Source organism: Benincasa hispida, chromosome 6 (genome assembly GCF_027475165.1).
Source record: "Benincasa hispida cultivar pf3 chromosome 6, pf3_genome.v1.1, whole genome shotgun sequence".
Taxonomy (NCBI): Eukaryota; Viridiplantae; Streptophyta; class Magnoliopsida; order Cucurbitales; family Cucurbitaceae; genus Benincasa; species Benincasa hispida.
Window position 1 is genome coordinate 41,156,681 of NC_143483.1, and position 25,868 is coordinate 41,182,548.

General features: G+C 32.0%; 2 protein-coding genes across 5 annotated transcripts; both read right to left on the reverse strand.

Annotated features, from left to right (window-relative positions):
- Positions 1–1,212: 1,212 nt before the first annotated feature.
- UMAMIT34 (nodulin MtN21 /EamA-like transporter family protein) lies at positions 1,213–7,459 on the reverse strand. Of its 4 annotated transcripts, none has more exons than XM_090314513.1 (7): positions 7,135–7,459; positions 6,875–6,988; positions 6,372–6,488; positions 6,041–6,284; positions 4,798–4,959; positions 2,961–3,112; positions 1,213–1,424 (listed from the first exon to the last, which is right to left on the reverse strand). In XM_090314513.1, exons 1-7 carry the CDS (start codon positions 7,311–7,313, stop codon positions 1,403–1,405), a joined length of 990 nt encoding a protein of 329 aa, XP_090170639.1. In that variant the 5' UTR covers positions 7,314–7,459; the 3' UTR covers positions 1,213–1,402. The 4 variants fall into 4 exon arrangements, with proteins under 4 accessions (XP_090170639.1, XP_038889505.1, XP_090170637.1 ...); XM_039033577.2 differs by lacking the exon at positions 1,213–1,424 and adding an exon at positions 1,721–2,021 and having other exon boundaries at positions 6,875–6,943; XM_090314511.1 differs by lacking the exon at positions 1,213–1,424 and adding an exon at positions 1,721–2,021.
- Positions 7,460–21,502: 14,043 nt separating this feature from the next.
- LOC150035661 (uncharacterized) lies at positions 21,503–22,072 on the reverse strand. Its single transcript, XM_090314388.1, has one exon. It carries the CDS (start codon positions 22,070–22,072, stop codon positions 21,503–21,505), a length of 570 nt encoding a protein of 189 aa, XP_090170514.1.
- Between the last annotated feature and the right edge of the window lie 3,796 nt (positions 22,073–25,868).

Genomic DNA, 25,868 nt, shown 5'->3' on the forward strand with positions numbered 1-25,868 from the left:
TCAAATCCTAAAACTTCCACACTAATTCATTCTTGGACTTAAGCATCAGATTGAGTATGATAAATATCATACCGATGTGTAGGTTTCCCTTTCTTTTACAGGTTAAGTTATTCTTCCTCTAAACAAATTCATCATTGTTGTCACATGAAAGTCAGACTCTTTTCTATATCCGAATTTTAGCATCAATAGTTAGTATATATATATATATATATATATATATATATATATATATATATAGTCTATTATAATTCTCTTTATAAATTGTGAAAATATATTCCCATAGTGTATGTTTTGTATGAAAAATTACTACTATTATTTAACTCATTAAAAAAAGTAATTTTGAGAGACTAAATTTAAGATTTATTGAAAGTATAACAACTAAAATAGTATTTTTGTAAGATCAGTATGTAACCCTAAGGGAGACGATGAATAGAGTTTATTAAAACTAATTAATTTTTTTTCTTAAGGTGGCCCAATTAAACAAATCAATAAACTTTTTGCTAGAAAGTAATTTAAACAAAAAATTCATGCAAATAATTTCACTATTAAACAAGAAATTAAGAATCGCACTTTAAAGCACCCTATTTAATTATATTAAAAAGATTGGTAAATGATATGAAAATTTAGAAACGATCCATTCAAAATTAAACCAATATAAGCAATCTATTTCAAGAACAAATATTGCAATTAATTCAAGCAATAAAATGTTATAATAAATTAATTACAAAATTAGAGTAGTATAAGGATATAGAAATTGACACCGAAAAATTTATAGTGGTTCGACACAATCAGCCTACATCAACTTCCCAAACTCCTCTAGGGTAATTCACTAGAATTTAACTCTTTCCACTACTTAAAGTCGAATCGCTATAAGGTTCCTTATTCAAAATCCCAAGAGGTGCTTGGGAAAGTAAATGTAGGTTGAGTTTGATCGAACCACTATAAGAATTTCCAGTGTTAATTTCTCTATCCCTATACCACTTTAATTTTTCAAATAATGTTTATTATAGTCTATTACATAAAATTAATTGCAATATTTGTTCTTGAATTAATTGCTCATATTTGCATATTTTGATTGGTAGTTCTTAAATTTTTACATTAATCATCAATCTTGTTATTAGAATCAAACTAGATACTTTAAAGTAGTGTTATTAACTTATTGATTATTTTGGGTTCAATTTATTTGTATGAATTTATTGTTTAAACTACTTATTAGCAAAAGTGTATTAATTTGCTTAATTGGGTCTACATTTAGGAAAAAGTTTTCATTAGTTTAATAAACTCTATTCACCACATCTAAAGTTGCCATACCGATCCTATAAGATTTATTGCGCCTCCCATATATAGCCAATTGGTTTCGAGATGGAATCTCGTGTTCTCAAATATATGGCATCAAGAGGCATCATCTTGAGAGGTGATGTGACCTGACAATTAATATTTATAAGATATATGAGTTACTCAATTAATTTTGAGATGTAACTTCATGTTTTTTTTAGTATCATAGGGGTAGGGGAATTCGTAAACCACATGATCTCTTGATCACTAACACATATTACATACCAATTGAGTTATACTTGCTTTACAGTATCACGTTATCATGCACTAAAGAATTAAGTTCATCTTAATCAAATTTAATTGTTAAGCAAATAAAGAATTTGGTATGAATCAATTTCTAATTTCAAATTCTAAATATAATTATTGGAACAAAAACAAAATAGAATTTTGGGCCAAAAAGAAGGAGGATATATATTAGAGTGCTTGTCTAGAAATAACTAACAAGGTGAAACAAAAATTAATTGACATGTAATATATAATACTAACAAATTTCTTTTGGCTAGCGAATTTGATGTATACATTCTTTAGACAAAAGGGGTTCCTCCAAATCATTTTGACAGTTGCTTCCCTCAACTTCTTCTTTTTCAACACTTTGCTTTTCTTTGCCTTCTTCCTTCACATAATCTTTTGCTTTTCCCCAAAGAACAATGTACAATCCAATAATTACAGCCACACCCCCCAACAAGCTGAAAATTTGCTCCAAAAATGAAATTTATGAGAAAAAAGATGAGGAAACTCTACCTATTGCTTTTCATTGAAATTTCTCATCTTTAACATAAAAGGCTATGAAAGAAAGGGATGTGCATTGGGGGGATGAATGTTTTAAATTGTTTAAAAGAAACATATGAATCCATAATCAAATTTTTTTAAAAAAAAATTAAAACTATTTTGTTTAGTTTTTAAATTTTGGTTTGATATTTTAAAACGTTGGTAAAACAGTAGAAAATAAAATGAAGAAACTTAAAAATGGAAACGATGTTTATAAACTTGATTTTCAAAGAATAGAAAATCAAAAGGTTATCAAGCATGGGTTTAAATTTTTTAGTTTTGAAAATTAAGTTTATAACTATTACTTCTATCCATAAGTTTTTTTTTTTTTTTTTTTTATGTTAGTTTACTTTTTAAATTTGCTATATCAATATTTAAACCAAGTTTTGAAAACTTTAAAAATGTATTAAAAAATTTCTTTTTTTCTATACATACGTCATACATACATAGATATAAGAGAGGTGAAACCTGTAATAACAAAATACATAAAATAGGACTTAAAAATTTGGAATGAAAGGTAGGGTTAAAAAGATTATTCGAGAGGACCCCACAATGATAGTTTTCGATTATTGAATGTATGAGAGAAACAATAAAAGTTCATTGAATTTGTATCCTATAATGATTAGGATGCATGCATAATTAAGAGTCAAATGTACATCTTATAAAATAGTCATAGTCACATTTTGATGGCTCCATCGAATAATTTTTTTTTATAGGATTAGGGTTTGAACGAGAATAATCGTTTTCATTCTCATCCCAAAAGTTAACCCAACCAAAAAGAGAAAAAAAAAAAGTTGTTTCAATCAAATTGAAAAAGAAGGCATCTAAAATGAAAAAGATATAAGAAAAGAATTTACCTTCCAGTAAAAATTTCCTCATGAAGAACTATAGCTGCCAAAATAGTTGTAACAATGGTGCAAAGAGGGTTGAACATTGCAGAGAAGACAGGTCCTCTTTTTGAAACACACCAAGCTTGAACGAAGAATGCAACCCCTGACCCAATAATTCCCTAAGAAACCAAATTTTTACACAAATCAGAACTCAATTTACCTTCGTTACATTTGATAACTATTGCGTTTTTTAGTTTCTATATTTATTTCGTTTTTTTAGTTTCTGTTTTTGAAAATATATATACTTGTTTCTTTACGAGTTTTAATAGACTTTTCACCGTAAAAGCAATTGAGTTCTAACTTAAATAAATAAATAAAAAATCAAATTTTTAAGAACTACTTATTTAGGCCTTGTTTGATAACTATTTGTTTTTTATTTTTTGTTTTTAAAACTTAAGCCTATAGACACTACTTCTACTTCCAAATTTCTTTCTTTGTTATCTTTTTCTTATCAATAGTTTTAAAAACTAAGTCAATTTTGAAAACTAAAAAAAAAAAGCTCTTAAAAACTTATTTTTGTTTTTAGAATTTGACTAAGAATTTAAGTACTGTACTTGAGAAAAATACTAATAATTGTAATAAAAAAAAAAAAAAAAAAAAAAAAAAAAAAAAAAAGGGAGAGGAGGAAATAGATTTAATTTTCGAAAACCAAAAACAAAAAACGAAATGGTTACCAAACACAACCTTAATTTTCGAATTCAATCTTTGGTAACCATTTGGTTTTTGGTTTTAAATTTTTAAAAATTAAGCCTACAAGTCTCATTTTCCATCCATTAGTTTCCAAGTTTTGTTAGGGTGTTCATGGGTTGGGTTGGGTTGAGTTGAGTTGAAAGACTTTTTAGACCCAACCCAATTGTTCGGGTTGTAAATTTCTTCAACAACTCTTATTAAAAAATGAACCCAACCTAACCCAACCATGAAATATTTGGGTTGGGTTGGTTCGAGTTAATCGGGTCATTTGTTTAAATTTTTTTCTAAAACGAAACACAACGTAAATATGTAAAAATCTTATTTAATTATTTTCATATATTGAATTAAAATTAACAACTCAATTTCAATTTATATAATGAAAATTTTATTTCTAGAGTGCAAAGAAACTACTTTTAAGAGTTGTTGAAGAATAAATTATTTAAAAAAAATAAAATTAAATTAAATTAAAATCAATATATGTATAAATAATGTGTTATATGTAATAAAAAAATATATTTTTTAAAGTTAATAATAAACTCGGGTTGGTTTGGGTTATATTAGATGAACCCATGAACCAACCCAACCCATAAAATTTTCATTTATTTGAACCCCAATTCAATCCAAATGAGTTGATAACCCAACCCAAACTGCACGGGTTGGGTTGGATTGATCGATTTTTTTGGGTTTTTTGAACACCCCTAGTTTTGTTGGCTATATTTTAGAAGTGTTTTTAAACGGGCCAAATTTTGAAAACTAAAAAATAATAATTTTTAAAAACTTTTTATTTTTTTGAAATTTGGCTAAAAACTTAACTCTTTTACTTAAAAAAGATTCAAAGTAGGGTAACAAATCGAGAGAAAATAGGTTTGATTAATTTTTGGAAACTAAAAATAAAAAACAAAATGATTTTTAAATATTTTTAAATGAGCCTTAATTTTTTTTTTCTTCGTCTTCAGTAGGGTTTTATGCAAGAAAACTATAGCAAAAAGTAATGCTCGTAAGTTAAGTTTTCAAAAACAAAAATAAAAAATAAAATGATTATGAAATCGGACCTAAATTCAAATTCTAAAAAATTATAAAAAAAGAAAAAAAGAAAAAAAAGAAAAGAACTTACCGAAAAGAGGTAACAAATAAGTTCAATAATTGAATGTATTTTCCAAATTTGTAGATCGATTGGTTCGACCAATAGAGTAAGAGTGATGGATTGAATTGTCGCAAACAAACACATCCATGCCGATAAAGATAAGTTGTCGGGATTGCTTGCTGAAGCTGGTACCTGTTTTATTAATAAACAAACTATTATTATTATTATTATTATTATTTTTTTTTTTTTTTTTATTATTATTATTATTATTATTATTATTATTATTAAATTTTTTCGACTATTTCCCATTTCTTGTTTTGTAAATATTACTTTAAAGAAAGTAATATAATCTATAAAAATTAGTTTGACAACTTCATTTGAAGATGGGTGATTAAAAAGAATTGAAACTGTTTTTCTTTTTAGATTTTAAAAACCATTCTTCAGAATTATACAACGAAATAAACAAATTCATGTTGGTCTAAGTAGTAATTATAAGCTTAATTTTTAAAAAATCATCAAGTTATCAAACATGACTTTGATTAACAAAATTGTGTTTTTTAAGGATTATGATCGAGGAACCCATAAAAAATTAATGGGGTGTTTTTAAATTTAGAAAATTGGGTAAATTATTTACAAATATAGCAAAATATCACTATCTATCGAGATAGATGTAATAGACTGTGATAAAAATCTATCCGTATTTGATAAATGTCTAACACGGTCTATCGTCCAATGATAGATATCTAACAGTTACCAGATTTATTGTTGTTTGTTCAAAACATCTAACAAACAGCCTTTCAACTCTTTTTTTTTTAAGTGAATCTTTCAAACATGCTTTATTCACTATTGTTCCTAAAAGCATAAAAAACATAATTGTCTTGAAAAAAAAATCCCAATCAAGCCTCTAATCTAACTATACTCACAAAACCAAAATCAAGTTGAAAAACAAAACCCTAGCAAAAAAACAAATTGAGAATATAAAGAAACTAGGAATTAAAAAAAGCTAATAAAACCCAACAAAAGCTCACTTTTTCTTTTGATAAAGAAACTTCCAAAATAGTCAAAACAACCTTATTTTCTTTGAAAATAAATAAATGAATAAAGTTAATCCCTTACGACCAATACTATTATATGCCAATATAGTTTAATTGGCATAGAGCCTTATGTTCTATCGACATCTCGATATCAAAGGTTCGATTTTTGACTTCTCATATGATAAAAAAAAAAATTAAAATAATATTGCTATATATATATCAATGAAATCAAAATATACCTGCAAAATCAACCAAATTGACCAGCAACAAGAACTCCCAAAGAGACACAAAGAACCCAATAACCAAGCATTGTGACTTCCACTTTCCACATTAAATAATGTAGATTTCACCCCAAAACCTTGTGTTGTATTAAGAAGCTTTGGACCCCTTAGAAGAGCCATGCACATGGCCCCACTCACACAAACCACTGTCCCTCCAATCTTTGCCATACTCCTCAAGCTTCCCATCTTCAAACTCTCCATGCTAAAAAAATTCCATTACAACCATCAAATCACTACTAAACTCAAAAGTTTAAGTGCTATATAATAAAATCTTACCATTTCAACTTACCCGATTATCATTGCTATCACAAACGTGACTGCTGGAATCAAATTAGTCATTGCCGTCGCCATTGACGAGCTAACTAAAAAAACTCCCTCAAAGTAAAGGTTTTGATTCATCGTTACACTGTCCAGACCCTCCAAAATTAGGAGAAGAGTAAAAAAAGAAACAAAGAAGGGTAAATATATAAAATGATTCTTGCTAATCTTTTAGATAATTCTCAATTTATTAAATAGATTAAGCTTTGTAATCAAAAGAAAATGATGTATCGTTGAGTTGTGTGTGGAAGAAATTGAGTTTGTTAATGTGTGGTGCAAATTTTATTCATCGAAATGTAAGATTAATAAAAAACCAAAGTAGTCTCTTTTACAGGAAAAAAAAAGAAGCTAAATAAAGAATTTTCAAAAGTAAGAATATGAAATTGAGAATTACCTAAATTCAAGGAACATTCAATATATTTACCCTAATAAGGAAAAAGACGACGAGTCTTCCGAAAGTCTTCTGAATCGTACCCGACAAAAGAAGCAAGAAAGATTAGAGAAAAGGTCTTCAAGTTCAAAGGCACCCTCCTAGATTTCGACCTTTCATCCCCACAAAACATAAACAAAAACACAAAAAACGCAATTCTGAGAATAAAGAATGAATTAGTCAAGATGAACTTAGCTCAAAGGGCATAGTACTTGTAGTATCAACTTCGAATTTAGATGTTGAATTCCCTCTCCCGCATATTATAAAAAAAAAAAAAAAAAAAAAAAACACTAATAATAAATACCTGGAAAAATAAGCAATGGGTGCAATAAAGAGAGTGGCAATGGCCTGCCTATAAACAACAAACACTCTAGGACTCATGCCTTTCAACAGGGCAGTCCTTGAGATAAGAGCCATAATGGCATAAGTCACTTGAAGCCCAAACATAGCCATTGCTGGCAAGTATTCTTCAACAAAACCCATATGCCCTAATTTTTTTTTCTTTTTTCTCTCTTACCTTAGATCTGAAATTGTTCTAAAAACTCTCAAATTTAAATGTTTGAGAGAGAGAAAGAAAAGAAGAAAAAGGAAAAAGGAAAGGAAAGGAGGGATGATAATGTTAAATTGATGGCTATGTTTGGCAATGGGGGAATTATTTTCTTTATGTGTGGTGAAGAAAGAAAGAGAGAGAGGCAGCTAGCATGAGATAGTACTGCCAACTCAATTTGCTTTTAATTATAGGGTTTTTTTCACACTTTTGCATAAACATGTGAACTTTTGAATTGTTTAAGGAACAAGAATGTTTACGTATCTTTAAAATGATATACTATTGTTTACTTTAGTTATAAGCTCTCGTGACTTTACTTTTATACGTTACAATCAAGAGATGTTCTTATATTTTGTTATGAAATCTACAAATAAGAATAAATTAAAAAACATAAATAATAAAAAATGAACAGATATATTTACTATTTATGAAGTAAAAGAAGAACAATTTTGTTTAGAGAGAATTATTAAAAATACAGAATAAAGAGGTATAGGGTTAGAAAATTTTCTCGATGGATGTTGATGATCGTTTCCTTTTTCTAATTTAATGTTAGACTTTGACACTTTGTTTGCTTATCTCTTAAAAATTTTCCTCCCCTTTGAATAAATTATAGGGACTACTGTTGAGCCGTCCTTGATTAGTCATTCATTTGTCTACTATTGCGATTGGAAAGGCGAGTTTTGCTCTTACTTAAAAGCCAATTTGGAAACAGAGCACAACCACGAATCAAATTGTGGGATATATACTTTGGTCTGTTTCGTGTTTTTTTTTTTTTTTTTTTTTTTTCTTTTTAAAAACATAATTCAGTTATAGAACATAAAAATAATATATATGCATCCAAACACATTAAAAAGAAATGATCAAAAGCTTACATTATCTAATACAAACTATTCTCCATGCAAATTTTAATTTGCAATATTTTCTATCACTCGAGATCTTTGTCTTAACAAATGTCGACTTAAGTCCAACTCAATTACGTTATTATGTAAATGTTGGTAGAAAATATAAAAGTATACATATTGCAAAATTTAAATTCAAAATTAGTAGTCAAAATGAGTGTAATTTAACTGCCATAAAGTTGCACTAACGATCAGAGGTTAAAAGTTGAATCTTTTCCAACCCGCTTATTCTGAAATAAAATTAAAAATTAAAATGATTTATAAATATATATATTGCAAGTTTTAGAATTTATCATTCAAAGTAGTACATAAATATACATATAACAAATTGAAGAAATAAATTAAATAATATGTAAATATACATATTGCAAAATTAAAAATTAAAAAAATATGTAAATATGAATAATATGGCAGAAATAAAATAAAAAATAAAAATAAAATAATAGGTAAAGAAATGAAAAAAGAGGAAAAAACTAATTAAAGTTGCCAAAGTGAGTTTAGCTCAGTAGTATCTGATATTACCTTCCATCCTAGAGGGGGAGGTTAAAAAAAAAAAAAGCTCAAACCTGGAATATAATGAACAAGGGAGGCACTACTAAACCAAATAAAAACCTTTGTATATATGTTTCCATAAAATTAAAATAGAATAGGAAAAATTACTTTTTGTAATTTCTTAAATTTGACACATTTCTTAGAAACATTTTTCAAAATCTAGAAACAAGAAACAAAAATGGTTATCAGACAAATTAGTGTCTTGAAAAATGAGAAACAAGAACAACAAACATAAAATAGAAAACAAGAACGTCATCAAACGGTCCTTTAATCTCCTCCTCTCTCAAACAAGGATATGTTAAAGTACAAAACACCAAGTTCAACATTGATACATCAGTTCAACATCAGTAAACGAATGCCTACAAAGTCAATAGAATATCCAATGGCCCACAACAAAGCATGAGAAAATTTCCTTCAAAGCTGGAACATTATGACTGTTGGAACTGACTTTTGGGGTTAGGCCCATAGCAAAAGTTAAAAGAAACGGTTTCACAATGGAGAATTAAGCAATGCCTAAAAAGTATAAATACCAAGGCATGCTAAAGGTAACTCCAAAGTGCGGTGATGGTGGAAGTATAACCCTTTTACCACACGCATGCATTCGCCGCCACCGTCTCGTCGAACGTGCAGATTCGAGTTAGAGTAATCGCGCTTGCGCAAGAAAAAAGTAATAATAAATGACTTTTTATTACTTATCCATTTGATTTTTTAACCTAAAAATTAGTCGCACCGTAATTGCTTTCAGGGCAGTGGGCAGCAACTCTTCGACATCTATATTTACACTCTAAAAGAAATTATTTTCTCTAGATGTCAATCAAGAACGGCAAGGTTCTTCCCGATCTGTCCAAGCTCGAACTACTCAATGGAATGAATTATCGCCACTGGTCTTCAAAATTGTTGATCTTCATTGAGTAGCTGGAGATTTATTATATCCTTACCATAAAAGCACCTGCTGCTATCAAGAAGGTATCTACTGTCATTGATCCAAAAATCTTCTGAAGAACCCATCACTGTTTCTAATCAACTGAAGCAGCCCTCTAAGATCGATCCTGATAAATAGGAGAAACATAACAAATATTCTATGGCCATCTGCTCAACCATATGATAGACCCTATGTTTGATCTATTCATGGTCCAAACTCAGCTAAAGCAATATGGATCATGCTAGAGTCTTCGTACGGAGGAGATGATGTTGCATGGAAAAAATACGTCGTCGGAAATTGGCTACAATTTTAGATGACCAACGAGAAACCTGTTGTTGATAAAATCCATGAGTGTGAAAATTTGGTAGCAAATGTTTTGCCTGAAGATATGAAGATGTGCAAAATTCTCCAAGAAAAAGTGTTGCTTGAGAAGTTTCCCCCATCCTGAATGAATATTGAAACCATCTGAAACACAAAAAGAAGGATATGACACTCTAGATGCTGATTAGTCACATGCGCATAGAAGAAGCTAACAGGCTAAAAGATAAGTAAATTTCTGACAATCTAAATTCAGTTGGTGCTAACTTGGTTGAATCTGCTGCTACTAACAAAGACAGGTTAAAAAATCATAACAAGCAAACCTAACAAGAATAATTCCTCTCAAAGAGATATCACAAAGTTGCTGATGGAAAAATTGAAACGTAGAAAGTAATTTATTGTGTCTATGGGAAGCCTGAGCACAAATCCTACCAATGTAATCAAATGAAATGAAGGTTAGATCAACGATCCACCCCACAAGCCAATCTTGCTTAACAAGATGGTATAATAGTTGCTGTTGTGGAAGCCAATCTGGTGGAAAACAAATTTGACTAGATTTTTTACATCGGACCTTCAAGACACTTTTGCTCAAACTGAGAGCTTTTTCAAGACTATTAGAACTCTACTGACGAAGATTGTGTATCCATGGAGAACTTTACCACGAAAGAAGTATTTGGAAAAGGGAAGATTCTTTTAAAATTAACCTCTGGAAAAACTTTATCATTAAGTAATGTGTTGTATGTACCTTCCTTACATAGGAACCTGGTTTTTGGAAGTCTATTGAGTCGGGTTGGGCTTAAAATTGTACTAGAAGCTGACAAGGTTACCCTCACAAAAAATGGAGACTTTGTTGATAAAAGGTATCTAGCTTATGGTCATTTTGTCTCAAACATTCTCCTTGTTGCTAATACTTGGCAGAAAAGAAGAAGAACAAGCAAGGTAAATATGATTTACTTGTTTTGGAGACTTGTTTAGTGAAGAATGATAATTAAGCCTGGATAATAAATTCAGGCATCACTAACCATGTTTGTTCTTCATTTCAGGAAATTAGTTCCTAGCGGTAACTGGAGGCTGGGGAGATGATGATGTGTATTGAAACTGGGCACTTTGTCTCAACTGTGGCAGTGGGAGGACTCTGGCTTACTTTACATAATAGATATATTTTATTAGAAAATTTATTTATTATTCGTAATTTAAAGAGGAACTTAATTTTTGTAAAGTGTTTAATTAAACAAAAATGTTATGTATATTTTTCTATGAATAAAGCATTTATTTCTAAGAATGGTATAGAACTTTGTTATGCTAAGTTGGAAGATAATCTTTATATGCTAAGACCATTAGTAACTAAATTAGTCCTGAATACTGAAATATTTAAAATTGTAATAATTCAGAATAAAAGACTTAAAATTTCTCCTAAGGAAAATTTCCATCTTTGGCACCTAAGATTAGGACACAAATCTAATAAGATTGAAAGACTGGTCAAGAATGGACTTCTAAGTGAGTTAGAAGAAAATTCTCTACCTGTATATGAGTCATGCCTTGGAGGCAAAATGACTAAAAGATCTTTTACTGGAAAAGGTCATAGGGCCAAAGAACCCTTACAACTTGTACATTCAGACCTCTGTGGTCCGATGAATGTTAAGGCAAGAGAAGGGTTTGAATATTTCATCACTTTTACTAATGATTATTCTAGGTATGTGTATGTTTATTTAATACAACATAACTCTGAAACCCTTGAAAAGTTCAAGGAGTACAAGGCTAAAGTTGAAATCGCATTAAACAAAACCATTAAAACATTCCGATCTAATTGAGGTGGAGAGTATTTAGGAATTCCAAGATTATTTGATAGAACACGGAATTGTATCCCAACTCTTGACACCTGATACACCTCAGCAGAATGGTATATCAGAAGGGGAAAATCAAACCCTGTTGGATATGGTTTGGTCTATGATGAGTTATGCTTCCTTACCTGACTCGTTTTGAGGTTATGCAGTATAGACTACAACTTACATTTTGAGCTGTGTTCCATTCAAAAGTATTACTGAAACACCTTTGAAATTATGGAATGGTCGTAAAAGTAGTTTACACTATTTCAGAATCTAGAGTTACCTATCATATGTGCTTGAGGCAAATCCTAAGAAATTGGAACCTCCTTCAAAAGTGTGCCTATTTGTAGGTTACCCTAAAGGAATGATATGTGGTTACTTTTAAAATCCTAAGGATAATAAAGTGTTTGTGTCGATAAACGCTATCTTTTTAGAAGAAGACCACATAAGGGAGCATAAACTCCACAATAAGATTGTGTTAAGTGAACTTTCCAATGAAACTACTGAACCTTCTACAAGAGTTCATGAAGAACTCAATACCTCAACAAGAGTTGTTGAAGTTGGTTCATCTAGTAGGTCACATCCACCTTAAGTATTGAGGGAACCTTGACGTAGTGGGAGGGTTGTGAACCTACCTATTCATTATATGGGTTTAATAGAAACCCTGACTATCGTAGCTGATGAAGATGTTGAGGATCCATGTTTTATAAGAAGGCAATGGAGGATGTTGACAAAGATGAGTGGAACAAAGCTATGGATCTCGAAATGGAGTCTATAAACTTTAATTTTGTTTAGGATCTTATAGATCAACCTGATGGGGTTAAACCTATAGGTTGCAAGTGGATCTACAAGAGAAAATGGGGTGCCGATAGGAATGTGCAAACCTTCAAGACTAGACTTGTGGCAACGGGTTATACCCAAGTTGAGGGAGTCGACTATGAGGAGACTTTCTCACCTATTGCCATGTTAAAGTCTATCTGGATTCTCCTATCCATTGCTTCATATTGTGACTATGAGATTTGGTAAATGGACGTCAAGATTTCTTTTCTGAATGACAATCTTAAGGAGACTATTTATATGGAGCAGCCTGAGAGGTTCATAACCCAAGGTCAAGAGAAAAAGGTGAGTAAGCTTAATCAGTCCACTTATGGATTGAAGCAAGTTTCTCGACCTTGGAATATAAGATTTAATACTGCGATCAAATCTTATGGCTTTGATCAAAATGTTGATGAGCCTTGTGTTTACAAGAGAATCATCAACATTTCAGTAGCTTTTCTAGTGTTATATGTAGACGATATCCTACTCATTGGGAATGATGTAGGTCTACTGACTGAAATTAAAAATTGGCTAGCGACTCAGTTCCAAATGAAAGATTCGGGAGAGGCACGGTTTGTTCTGGGCATTCAGAACATTGGAGATCGAAAGAACAAAATGCTAGCCCCGTCTCAGGAATCATACATTGACAAGATACTTGTCAAGTTTTAGATGCATAACTCCAAGAGAGGTTCATATGCAGTACTGTTGGTTACGCTCAAAATAGGGCTGCATATAGATTTATGTGCTTAAATGATAGTACCATATATGAATATTGGGAAGCCAAATTTTTTTAAACATATATTTTCAATGAAAAAGGCAAATTCTGAATTAGATAGAACATCTAATTATGAGAATGTATCTACTTATATGCCTTCATCGTTTAATAGTATGCATGAAACTAAAAATAATAAAGATTCTAATAGTATGCATGAAACTAAAAATAATAAAGGTTATAATAGTATGCATGAAATTAAAAATAATAAATGTTGTAATAGTAGGCATGAAATTGAAAATAATAAAGTTTCTAGTAGTATTCTAGAACTTGAATATATTAGAACTTCTGATAGAATACATGAAACTGAACCTAGAAGAAGTAAGAGATAGAGAATTGAGAAAAACTTTGGTCCTAATTTCTTCACTACTATTTTAGTTGAAAGGCCAGATAATATCGGTTGTCAGTTTGCATGTATGTATCTAATAGATGAGGATCCTAAAGCTTACCAAGAAACCTTTAGTTTTGTAGACTCTAGCTTATGAAAGGAAGCCATTAAGAGTGACCTAGATTATCTAACTATGAACCAAACTTGGTGGATCTTCCTAAAGGAAGTAAGCGTATTAAGTGCAAATGGATTTTCAAGAAGAAAATAAGACCAAATGGTTCAATTGAAAGATACAAGGCTAGGTTAGTAGTGTCAAGGTATACACAAAAACAAGGTATTGACTACTTTGATACGTATTTTCTTGTAACAAAAATAGCTGCAATTAGTGATAAAAGAGTCATTTACGTCTACTGATTACAACAAATTTTTCCTTTGTTTTCTTCTGTCTTCCTTTAGCAATTCATGTTCCACTATTTTGGTTGTTATTTTTTCTTTTCTCTCTCATAGTTGTTATACTAAACCAGTGTTATTATGCCATGTGGCAATATATACATTAATAAATAGCTACTACACGACGGGCTCTCATTATCGCGGAAGGCCGATCGTCTAATAGATTTCTTTCCTTTCTTCTGTCGTTTACTCTCTCGACTCTATCGTGTAGTCTCTTGTCTCTATCGTTTACACTCTCGACTCTATCGTGTAGTCTCTACCTCTATCGTTTTCACGCTCAACTCTATCGTGTAGTCTCCTGTCCCTATCGTCTACACTATCACCTCTGTCGTGTAGACTCCTGCCTCTGTCGTTTAGTCTCTCGGCAACGATCGTTTAGTCTCTGCCTCTTTCTATCATTTACAATTAGAGCCTTGATTGTGTTAGCTGCCATCCATGGACTTCTAATTCACCAAATGGATGTAAAAATAGCTTTTCATAATGGTGATCTAGAAGAAGAAATTTATATGATATAGCCTAAGGCTTTATAGTTTCCAGTCAGGAAAATAAAGAATGTAAACTTAAAAGATCTCTTTATGGTCTTAAGCAAGCTTCCAAACAATAATATGAAAAATTCAATAATACTTTAATAAACAATGAGTTCAAGGTGAATTCCTCTGATACATGTGTTATTCAAAATTTTTTGGAGTAGAGTATGTGATTGTATGCTTGTATGTTGATGATAGGAGAATCAGTTGCCAGTCAGGAAAATACATGTGTTTATTCAAAAATTTTTGGAGTATAGATATTTGACTGCTTAGATGATTCTCCTATATGAACACTTTATGATGCTAGTATAAGTCTTAAAAAAAATAAAGGAGATAGTATGTCTCAATCTGAATATGCAAATATCATAGATAGTGTTAAGTTTTTAATGAACAAGACCAAACCTGATATTGCATACGTTGTGAGTAGATTGAGTAGATATACGTATAATCTTGATATAAATCATAAGGGTGCTTTCGTCGTTTGTTAAGTTATCTTAAGGGCACACTAGACTATGTTTGCATTTCAATAAATTCCTTGCTGTATTAGAAGGAAATTGTGATGCAAATTGGGTAACAAATAATGACGAGGTCAATTCTACTAGTGAATATGTATTCTTACTCGAAGGAAGAGGCATATGATGAATGTCTGCAAAACAGATGTGCATATTAGATCCACCATGGAATTTGAATTTATTGCTCTAGAGTTAGCAGGAAAAGAGTCTAAGTAGCTTAGAAGTCTATTAGGAGATGTACCATTGTGGGGGCATCAGTACCAGTTTCAGTACATTTTGATTCACAAGTTGCCATAAAAATTTTCAAGAATAGTGTATATAATGGCAAAATGAGGTATATCTGTCCCAGACATGGAGCTATAAAACAATTATTAAAAAGAGTAGTTATTTCTTTGGCATTTGTGAGGTCTAAGAGGAATCTGGCCGACCCTCTAACCAAAGGACTAACAATGAAGATAATTTTACAATCCTTAGTGAACATGGGGCTTAAACCCTTATAGTGGTTCGTAGCTCTTTATCTGGGTGGTCTATTGCAATACACTTGATTGTCCAGCCTTTTTTCTAGCAGGTCTATTGTGATAGACTTGATGATCCATAACCTTTTATTTGGGTGGTGCTAAAACAGACTTGATGGATAAAACTAAAACCTTTAAATGATCCATAATACTTTCTCTGGGTGGTCCTGATATGGATTTGATGGATAATGATGAAATATTCATAGCTCAGAATCTGAGTGGTTTGTCTATGAAGATTTGATGAATTGGGTCCCAGTACGGACTAGATGATGAAGTCTTCATAGCTTAGTTTTGAGTGGTTTGACTCTGAAGGATGTGCAAACATCCGATGCGGAAGCGGATCGTAACCCCAATTTTATTTTGTAGAAACATGCATAATTTAAGAGAACGAAAACAAAATATGCAACCCTAATTAAGCATGCTTTTACATACAAATTGAGAGGAAATAAAGGGTTGAAGAATGCTTACCCTTAAAGATCAAAATTCTTTGTGATTCCTCTCTAATTCCACAAACTCTTCGAAATCCCATGAACTCACGAACACCCGAAAATACAGTGATGAATTTTTCGAACACCACCATGCGGCAACCTTGGTATTCTCAAAGATAGAGAATCTTTTGAGAGTGTGTGAGCTTCAAAACAATTAACTTTGGAAGAGAGAGAGGAGAGAATTTAATAGAGAAATTTTTCACAGAGTTCTTCTTAGGAAAAATTTCTTCTGCGTCTACTTTGTGCATCTCAAAAGAAGAAAGAAGAAGAAGGAGATCTCAACCCCTTTTTCCACTCATGCACATTGATTAAAGAATTTGGGGGGGGGGGGGGGGGTGACCTGTCTCATAGACCCAGACTCTCCAGGTAACCCTTAAACACCATAACTGTGAGGGCTTTTGTAAACAGATCAGCAACGTTGTGCATCGAAGCTATCTGCATGACGATCACGTCCCCTCGATGTACTATCTCCCATAGTGGAGTCAACGATGCACCTCTACTTGGTGATTCTCCAGATTATAGGTCCTCTATTAAGAGTAAACATTGATCCTGAAGTGGATTTTCTAGACTCCTTATTAGTTTGAAAATCAATGTCAGTGTATCCCGTAAGAATCAAATCCTTAGACCCTTACACAAACATGTAGTCCATCGTTCTTCTAAGATACTTGCGGATGGTTTTAAGGTGGTCCAGTGATCTAATCATAGATTAGACTGATATCTACTGACTATCCCCATTGCATAGTAGATATCAAGTCTAGTACATAACATCGCATATATCAGGCTGCCAACAAACGATGCATAGGGGATCCATCACATTTCCTCAACTTCTTAAGGTGTCTTAGGACACTATTCCTTAGACATAGAAACTTCATGCCTGACAGGGAGCAAGCCTCTTTTGGAGTTTTTCATCGAATACTTGACAAGCATCTTGCTAATATACGATGCCTAAGACAAGGCTAACGGTTTATCCTTACGATCTCTAAAGATTTGAATACCTAGAACAAATTGTACCTCTCCAAAATCTTTGATTTGAAATTGGGCCGCCAACCACTATTTTATGTCAATCAATAGACCTACATCATTTCCAATGAGTAGGATATCATCTACGTATAGCACTAAGAAAACTACTAAACTATTGATGATTCTTTTGTAAACACAAGATTCATCAACATTTTGATTAAAGCCATAAGATTTGATTGCAATATCAAATATTATATTACAAGATTGAGAATCTTGTTTCAGTCCATAAATGGATCGATTAAGTTTGCAAACCTTTTGCTCTTGACCTTGGGTTATGAATCCCTCTGGTTGCTGCATATAGATAGTCTCCTCAAGATTGCCATTTAGAGGCAGTCTTGACATCTATTTGTCAGATCTCAGAGTCATAATATGCAGCAATAGACAAGAGTATCCGGATAAACTTTAACATGGCAGCAGGTGAGAAAGACTCCTATTGTCAACTCCCTCAACCTGGGTATAACACTTTGCCACTAGTCTAGCTTTAAAGGTTTGCACCTTATTATTTGCACCTCTTTTTCTTTTGTAGATTCATTTGCAACCTATAAATTTTACTCCATCAGGTTGATCTACAAGATTCCAGATTGAATTGAAGTACATAGACTCCATTTCAAGATTCATAGCTTTGATCTATTCATCTCTTTCTACATCCTCCGTTACCTTCTTATAGGACAATGGATCTTCAACGTCGTTAGTAGGTATAACGGTTAGGATTTTTGTTAAAGCCATATAATGAATAGATGGGTTTGTAACCCTCCCACCATGTCAAGGTTCCCTCAACAGTTGAGGTTGATGTGACCTACTAGATGAACCAGCATCAACAACTCTTATTGATATACTTGGCTCATCAATAACTTTTGTTGAAGTTTCAATAATTTCGCTGAAAAGCTAATTTAATACTATCTTACTACGCAATTTGTGCTCCTTGATGTGGTCATCTTCTAAAAATGTAGCGTTTATCGATACAAACACTTTATTATCTTTAGGTTGGTAGAAGACACCAGCTCTCGTTCATTTGGGGTAACCTACAAATAATCACAATTTTGAATGAGGTCACAATTTCTTAGGATTAGCCTCAAGCTATGTGTTGGGTAACCCCAAATCCTCAAATGGTGTAAACTACCTTTACGGTCAATCCATAATTTCAAAGTTGTTGTAGAAACACTCTTGGATGGAACACAGTTCAAAATATAGGCTGCAATCTATACTACATAACCCAAATGAATCAGGTAAATGAGTGTAACTTGCCATAAACCGAACTATATCCAACAAGGTTCGATTTCTCCCTTCTGATACAACATTCTACTGAGGTGTACCTGATGCTAAGAGCTGGGATATAATTCTTTGTTCTATCAAATAGTCTTAGAATTTCAAATCCATATACTCTTCATCTCGGTCAGATTGAAGTGTTTTAATTGTTTTACCTAATGCATTTTCAATTTCAGCCCTATACTCCTTGAACTTTTCAAGGACTTCATACTTATGTTGCATTAAGTAAACATACCCATATCTTGAACAATCATCAGTAAAGGTGATGAAGTATTCAAACCCTCATTTTGCTTTAACACTCATAGAACCACAGAGGTTCGAATGTACAAGTTTGAAGGGTTCTTTGGCTCTGTGACCTTTTCCAATAAAAGGTCTTTTAGTCATTTTGCCTCCAAGACATGACTCACATACTGGTAGAGAATTTTTTATCTAACTCACTTAGAAGTCCATTCCTAACCAATCTTTCAATCCTATTGAGATTAATGTGACCTAATCTAGGCGCCAAAGTCAGACATTTTCTTTATGATAAATGTTTAGTCTTTTGTTTTGAGTTATAGCAGTTCTGAATAATTCACTATTAAGAAGGGCCTTAGATGCTAACAGCCTTAGCACATAAAGGTTACCTTTGAGATTTGCATAACAAATTTGAACACCATTCTTGTAAATAAACACTTTATTTACATTAAAAGATAAGGAATAGTTTTGTTCTAACAAGCATTTTACAGAAATAAAGTTCCTTTTTAAATCAGGAATAACATATACATTTTCTAATAAAAGGTAAGATTTATGTAAACAAAGACGAAGTCCTCTCACTGCTTTAACCGAGACGACGTGCCCAGTTCCAACCAATATCGTCATCTCACCAATATCCAGTTGTCGCTAGGAACTAATTCCCTGAAATGAAGAACAAACATGGTTAGTCGCACCTAAATAAATTATCTGGGAAAAATCATCATTCTCCACTAAACAAGTTTCCAACACGAGTAAATCACATTTATCTTGTTTAGCATTCTTTTTTTCTACCAAATATCTGGGACAATTCCTCTTTCAATGTTCCTCTTAGTATCAATGAAAACATATTCCCTTTGTAGCCTTGGTCTTATTTCCCTTTTGAACAGCAACGAGGTTAGCTTTCCTCTGACCTCCCTTCTTCTTCTTCCACTTTTTGGTGCCAGGGGAAGAAGATGCAGACTTAGATCCAAAGGTCGAACCTCTCTAAAGCTTTTTGGAGGATGAGGCAAAATTTTCCTCACCGTTGTGTTTTTGTTCCTTGACTTTCATCAAGGATTGATAAGTCTACAACTCATTGAGTAAGGAGGTCACGTTGTAGTCAATTATGTTTGTAATAGCATTGTTACGAAACTGGCGGAAACTCTCACGTAGAGTTTTCAAAATGAAGCTAACCCGAGTGGCTTCACCGATGACAGACCCGTTCATCTCTGCCACGTTAAAGTGAACCATCATGTTCAGAACATGTTCACGAACAGAGGCCAAATGTGAGTTATACTACATGTTTAGAACATGTTCACGAATAGAGGCCAGATTTGAAATTCTATACTACATAACCCAAATGAATCAAGTTAATGAGTGTAACTTATCATAGATCGAACCATATCCAACATGGTTCGATTTCTCCTTTCTGATACACCATTCTACTGAGGTGTACCAAATCCTGAGAGTTGGGATATAATTCTATGTTCTATCAAATAGTCTTAGAATTTTAAATCCATATACTCTCCATCTCGATCAGATTGAAGTGTTTTACTTGTTTTACCTAATGCATTTTCAATTTCAGCCATGTACTCCTTGAACTTTTCAAGGACTTCATACTTATGTTGCATAAGTAAACATACTCATACTTTGATAATCATTAGTAAAGGTGATTAAGTATTCAAACCCTCCACTTACTTTAACATTTATAGAACCACAGAGGTCCGAATGTACAAGTTTGAAGGGTTCTTTGGCTTTGTGACCTTTTCCAATAAAAGTTCTTTTAGTCATTTTGCTTTCAAGGCATGACTCACATACTGATAGAGAATTTTTTTTTTTAACTCACTTAGAAGTCCATGCCTAACCAACCTCTCAATCCTATTGAGATTAATGTGACCTAATCTAGGTGCTAAAGTCAGGTATTTTCTTTATGATAAATTTTTAGTCTTTTGTTTTGAGTTATAGCAGTTTTGAACAGTTCAATATTAAGGAGGGCTTTAAATGCTAACGACCTTAGCACATAAAGGATACCTTCGAGATTTTCAGAACAAATTTGAACACTATTCTTGTAAATAAACATTTTATTTACATTAAAAGATAAGGAATAGTTTTATTCTAACAAGCATTTTACAGAAAACAAGTTCCTTTTTAAATCATGAACAATATATATGTTTTCTAATAAAAGGTAAGATTTATGTAAACAAAGACGAAGTCCTCTCAGTGCTTAAACCGAGACGACATGCCCAGTTCCAACCCACATCATCATCTCACCAATATTCAGTTGCCGCTAAGAACTAATTCCCCGAAATGAAGAACAAACATGGTTAGTGGTGCCTAAATAAATTATTCAAGCAGAATCATCATTCTCCATTAAACAAGTTTCCAACACGAGTAAATCACATTTACCTTGTTGAGCCTTCTTTTTTTCTACTAAATATTTGGGATAATTTCTTTTCCAGTGTCCCTCCTAGTTGCAATAAAAATATATTTCCTTTTCAACCTTGGCCTTCTTGCCCTTTTGGCCAGCAACGAGGTTAGCTTTCCTCTGACCCCCATTCTTCTTCTTCCACTTTTTGGTGTCAGAGGAAGAAGATGCAGACTTAGTTCCAAAGGTTGAACCTCTCTAAATATTTTTAGAGGATGAGGTAACATTTTGCTCACCCTTGTGTTTTTGTTCCTTGACTTTCATCAAGGATTGATAAGTCTACAGCTCATTGAGTAGGGTGGTTATGTTGTAGTCAATTATGTTCATAATAGCATTGTTACGAAACTGGAGAAAACTCTCAGGTAGAGTTTCCAAAATGAAGCTAACCTGAGTGGCTTCGTCGATGACATACCCGTTCATCTCTGCCACGATAAAGTGGACCATCATGTTCAGAACATGTTCACGAACAGAGGCTTCTTCTTGCATCCAGGCATTGAAGATGTATTTTAGAGCGTCATGGCGGAGCTGTGTGGACGGTTGTCCAAACATTCCCCTTAGGGACTCCATTATCTCACGGATAGTTAGTATTGACTCATGTTTCTTCGCCAAAACTTCAGATAAGCTGGCTAGGATGTGCACTCGGGCCTTTTCATTTGCCCTGACCCATCGCTCATATTCCTCCTGAACATATTGGGTTACATTTTCAGGTGGGACTTGAGGACACTCCTCAACGAGGACGAATCGAAAGTCATCGATTATTAACATAATATCGATAGTATTTTTCCATGTTGTATATTCATTGCTGTTAAGTTTATCGGTGGAATGCAAGTTTAACGTAGCGCTTGTCATTTTAAAATTGTTGAAACATACAATTTATTTATATTAGTTATATTTGCATTACCCAATTAAACAACCAATCAATTTAGAAAATAAAATAATGTACCCTATATGACATCTATTTTGCAACGATGCTTCAAGGGGCAGGATAAAAGTCATTGTAGGGTGATTAGTTACTCCTTCACTGAATTGAGACAATTTCAAGTAATAATTGTACCCGAATAACTCTTATTCCTATAATTATTAGTCACCGTTATTTGGTCCAGAAATTGTTGACTTACTTAACATTTTCTTGTAAGTGTAACCCCTCACTTTAGATTTTAGGGTTCCACCCTAATGAGCCAACCGTAGGAAAAAAACCAATTGGGGCAAAATCTTAAACAATCCTATCCATTTCTAGAGTTTGAGTAAAAATTCATGCAAATGCCATCCGTAAGACGACACAAACGAAGGTGTCTTAAGGCTGAGCATACTACAAACTAATGAAGGAGATCATGGGATGTGTTGATACATGTCTCTCTCCTACTTACTATAAACACTCTCTCCATTCACCTTGATATTGACCTATGCAAACACCACCCGAGGGGGACACAAGAAAAAGTGTCTCAAGCCGAGCTTAGGTCTCACGGTGTGAACGTTTAAGGAGAAACGTGAAAGGAAAAATGAAGTATCATATATCCCATTTTCCTCCCATTGAGTATTTTACCTAGGGTTGATTAACTTAGAAAAATACGACTAATTATTTTTACTAAGTGTTTGTCAACTTTGCCCAATGTAACATTTACTTTGGAAGGTTTAACAATGTTGATTATTGTTCATTAAACGCTTTAACAAACTTTAATCACTCATTGCATTCTTGTAACAAATCTATCTAATTCACCTTATAGGTTAGTTCCTAGGTGGGGGTGTTCCATTTCTTTCAGCTTAAATACCCCAGCCTAGACAGAACTGTCCTAAGACAAAGGTCCCTTATAGATACATTTGTTACAAATTTAATCTTTTATGCAAATCCAATTTAATCCTATTAAACTAAAATAAATGACTAAACCTATTTTTAATCTCATTAGAAATATTTGTGAATATAGGTCTAAAGTAAAACCAATTTTAAACTATTTAAAAAAGATTTAACCTATGTTAGCATGCAACTCTTTGTTATAGATTTTAATTCTAATATCATTTAATTTATAACTATTATAAAGATCAAATGAAATAATTAAAACCTAACCATGCATCTAACGACATACTTTATAAAAATATAACAATTATAATTTACTAAAGTAGTGTCATGCATCATGCATTTCCTTTTTTATTACAAACCATATATAACAATTATATATTAAAGTAATGAAAAATAAATAACATAGATACATATATCTAAACTATATATTATAATATTTATAATATAATATGATGTATGACAATGTTATTTATGCATGCATTCATACTTTATAACATTTATATAATATAATGCATGAGCATACTCAATAAAATTCATGCAACTTTATAATATAACATTTATATTAAAATAATGCAAAAATAAATAGATATCCTATGGTGCGATTTTTCTATATGACATACATTATGGGATATAATAAATAATAAAATTAACCATATATCAAATGCATAATTAAAACCAATATTTTGGATTGTGTCTGGCTTCCTAAAGTATTAATTAAATTAATATAGCATTTATATTAATTTGATTAAGCAAAAAACAAACAAATAATTAATTATTACAATTAATAATTAAGAAAAGGAAGAAAAATGTCGTTGGACTGCCGGGAGGACTCGAACCGCCAGTTGGACCGTTACCCTTCACGCGCATCATACGTTTGGAGTGCCACGACACGTCATACGTCTAGAGCGCCACGATGCTATGGAGAAAAACTCTATTCATCCTCGCATCGGAGTGCCAAGTTGCTAGGGTACAACATAGCAGCGCTATTGCATAGACAACTTCTGTACAACGTCGAATTGCTCCGTTTTCCTCCATTTTGGCTCTGATTTTCACCAAATTTAAGCTAGAAACTAGATCAAGATCGACTCGGAAAGCAAATACAAACTCTATAGCAATTATTATGCCAACATATTGAATCATAAATAAATAGAAAAAATTCTAAAAGTCAATCCCGAAAACATCCAAAACGTGCAAACTCACATTCGTCATTCATAAATGCAAAATAGTTAACCCATCAACACTCTGAATTTAATTTCGAAAAATTAAATTGTGACTAAAAAAACTTAGCTCTGATACCAATTGAAGGATGTGTGAACACCCAATGTGGACAATTTGTAGCCCCAATTTTATTTTACAAAAACATACATAATTTCAGAGGACGAAAACAAAATATGCAACCCTAATAAAGCATGCTTTTACATACAAATTGAGAAGAAATAAAGGGTCGAAGAATGCTTACCCTTGAAGACCAAAATTATTCTCGATTCCTCTCTAATTCCACGAAATCTTTGAAATCCCATGAACTTACGAACACCACCAGGTGGAAACCTTGGTATTCTCAAAGGCAGAGAGTCTTTTTAGAGCGTGTGAGTTTCAAAAAAATTAACTTTTGAAGGAAGGGATGAGATAACATGAGAGAGCAATTTTTCACAGAGTTCTTCTCGGGAAAAATCTCTTTTGCATATACTCTATGCATCTCAAGTAGGAAGAAGAAGGAGGAGATCTCAACCCCCTTTTCCACTCATGCACGTTGATGAGAGAATTGGGGGAGAGGGGAGGGGACAGTATCTCATAACTCTCCTCTTAAAATTCAATTATTTAAACATAATAACAATCAATTAAATAAAATAATTTAATTCACTTAATAAATATATATATATATATATGAATGCCCATATGTTATATCTAATATACCATATAATTTATAATTTGTATTATATCACATATAATATAACTTATAGTTTGTTATTCTCTTATTTAACCTATAGTATTTAATATGAATCATATTCCTATTAATTTCAATCTATAGTATTTATATGAATCACATTCATATAATATTTGAATCATATTCAAATATTTATTTTCTCTCAAATAAATTTTATATTATTATGTATCATATACATTATCTTAATTATATCTCATATAATTAAATTTATTAATTTTATCTTATATAATTAGTTCCCTTTATTAATTTAAACAATTCAAATCCAAAATTAATTTGATTCTCATATGAAAAATATTCGGTCCAAGAAAAGGTTATTTTTTACAGCATTTATTATTAGTACTTTGATTACTACATTGAGAGTACTATTTATAGTTGGTGTTTTTACCCCAAGGTTAGACATCAATGTTGTGCTAGGTATCTTTTTAAAAGGGCTTACCATATACGTGAAATTATTGTCATATTTTATTTTATGACGTATTGTATTGAAAGGTACATTAGTTGGTCTTACTCAAATATCAGAAAATCTGAATTCAATCTCTAAGTTGTTTGGTTTTATGCCACAAAACTCATAGATAGTAAATGTAACATTTGACCAATCATTAATAAAGTGTTATTAATGTTTATTACAATAAATAGTTATTGTTTATCTTGTATTTATCTTGTCTAAATAACCCTAATCTAGTAAACTAACATCCTAGAATGTTGTATGAGTCTTGAACTGTATGTGGAGATATACGGGGATTAGTGTTCAAGATATAGCCAAAGATTCTATAGTATATGGATAAGGTTAGATACCTTATCTTGGTGACACTATGGATACGGCTCACTTTGTATTTGATACAAATACAATGATCCAACACGTTCGTGTAGGGGACATGCAAGTAGGGATATCCTATGCAATAAGT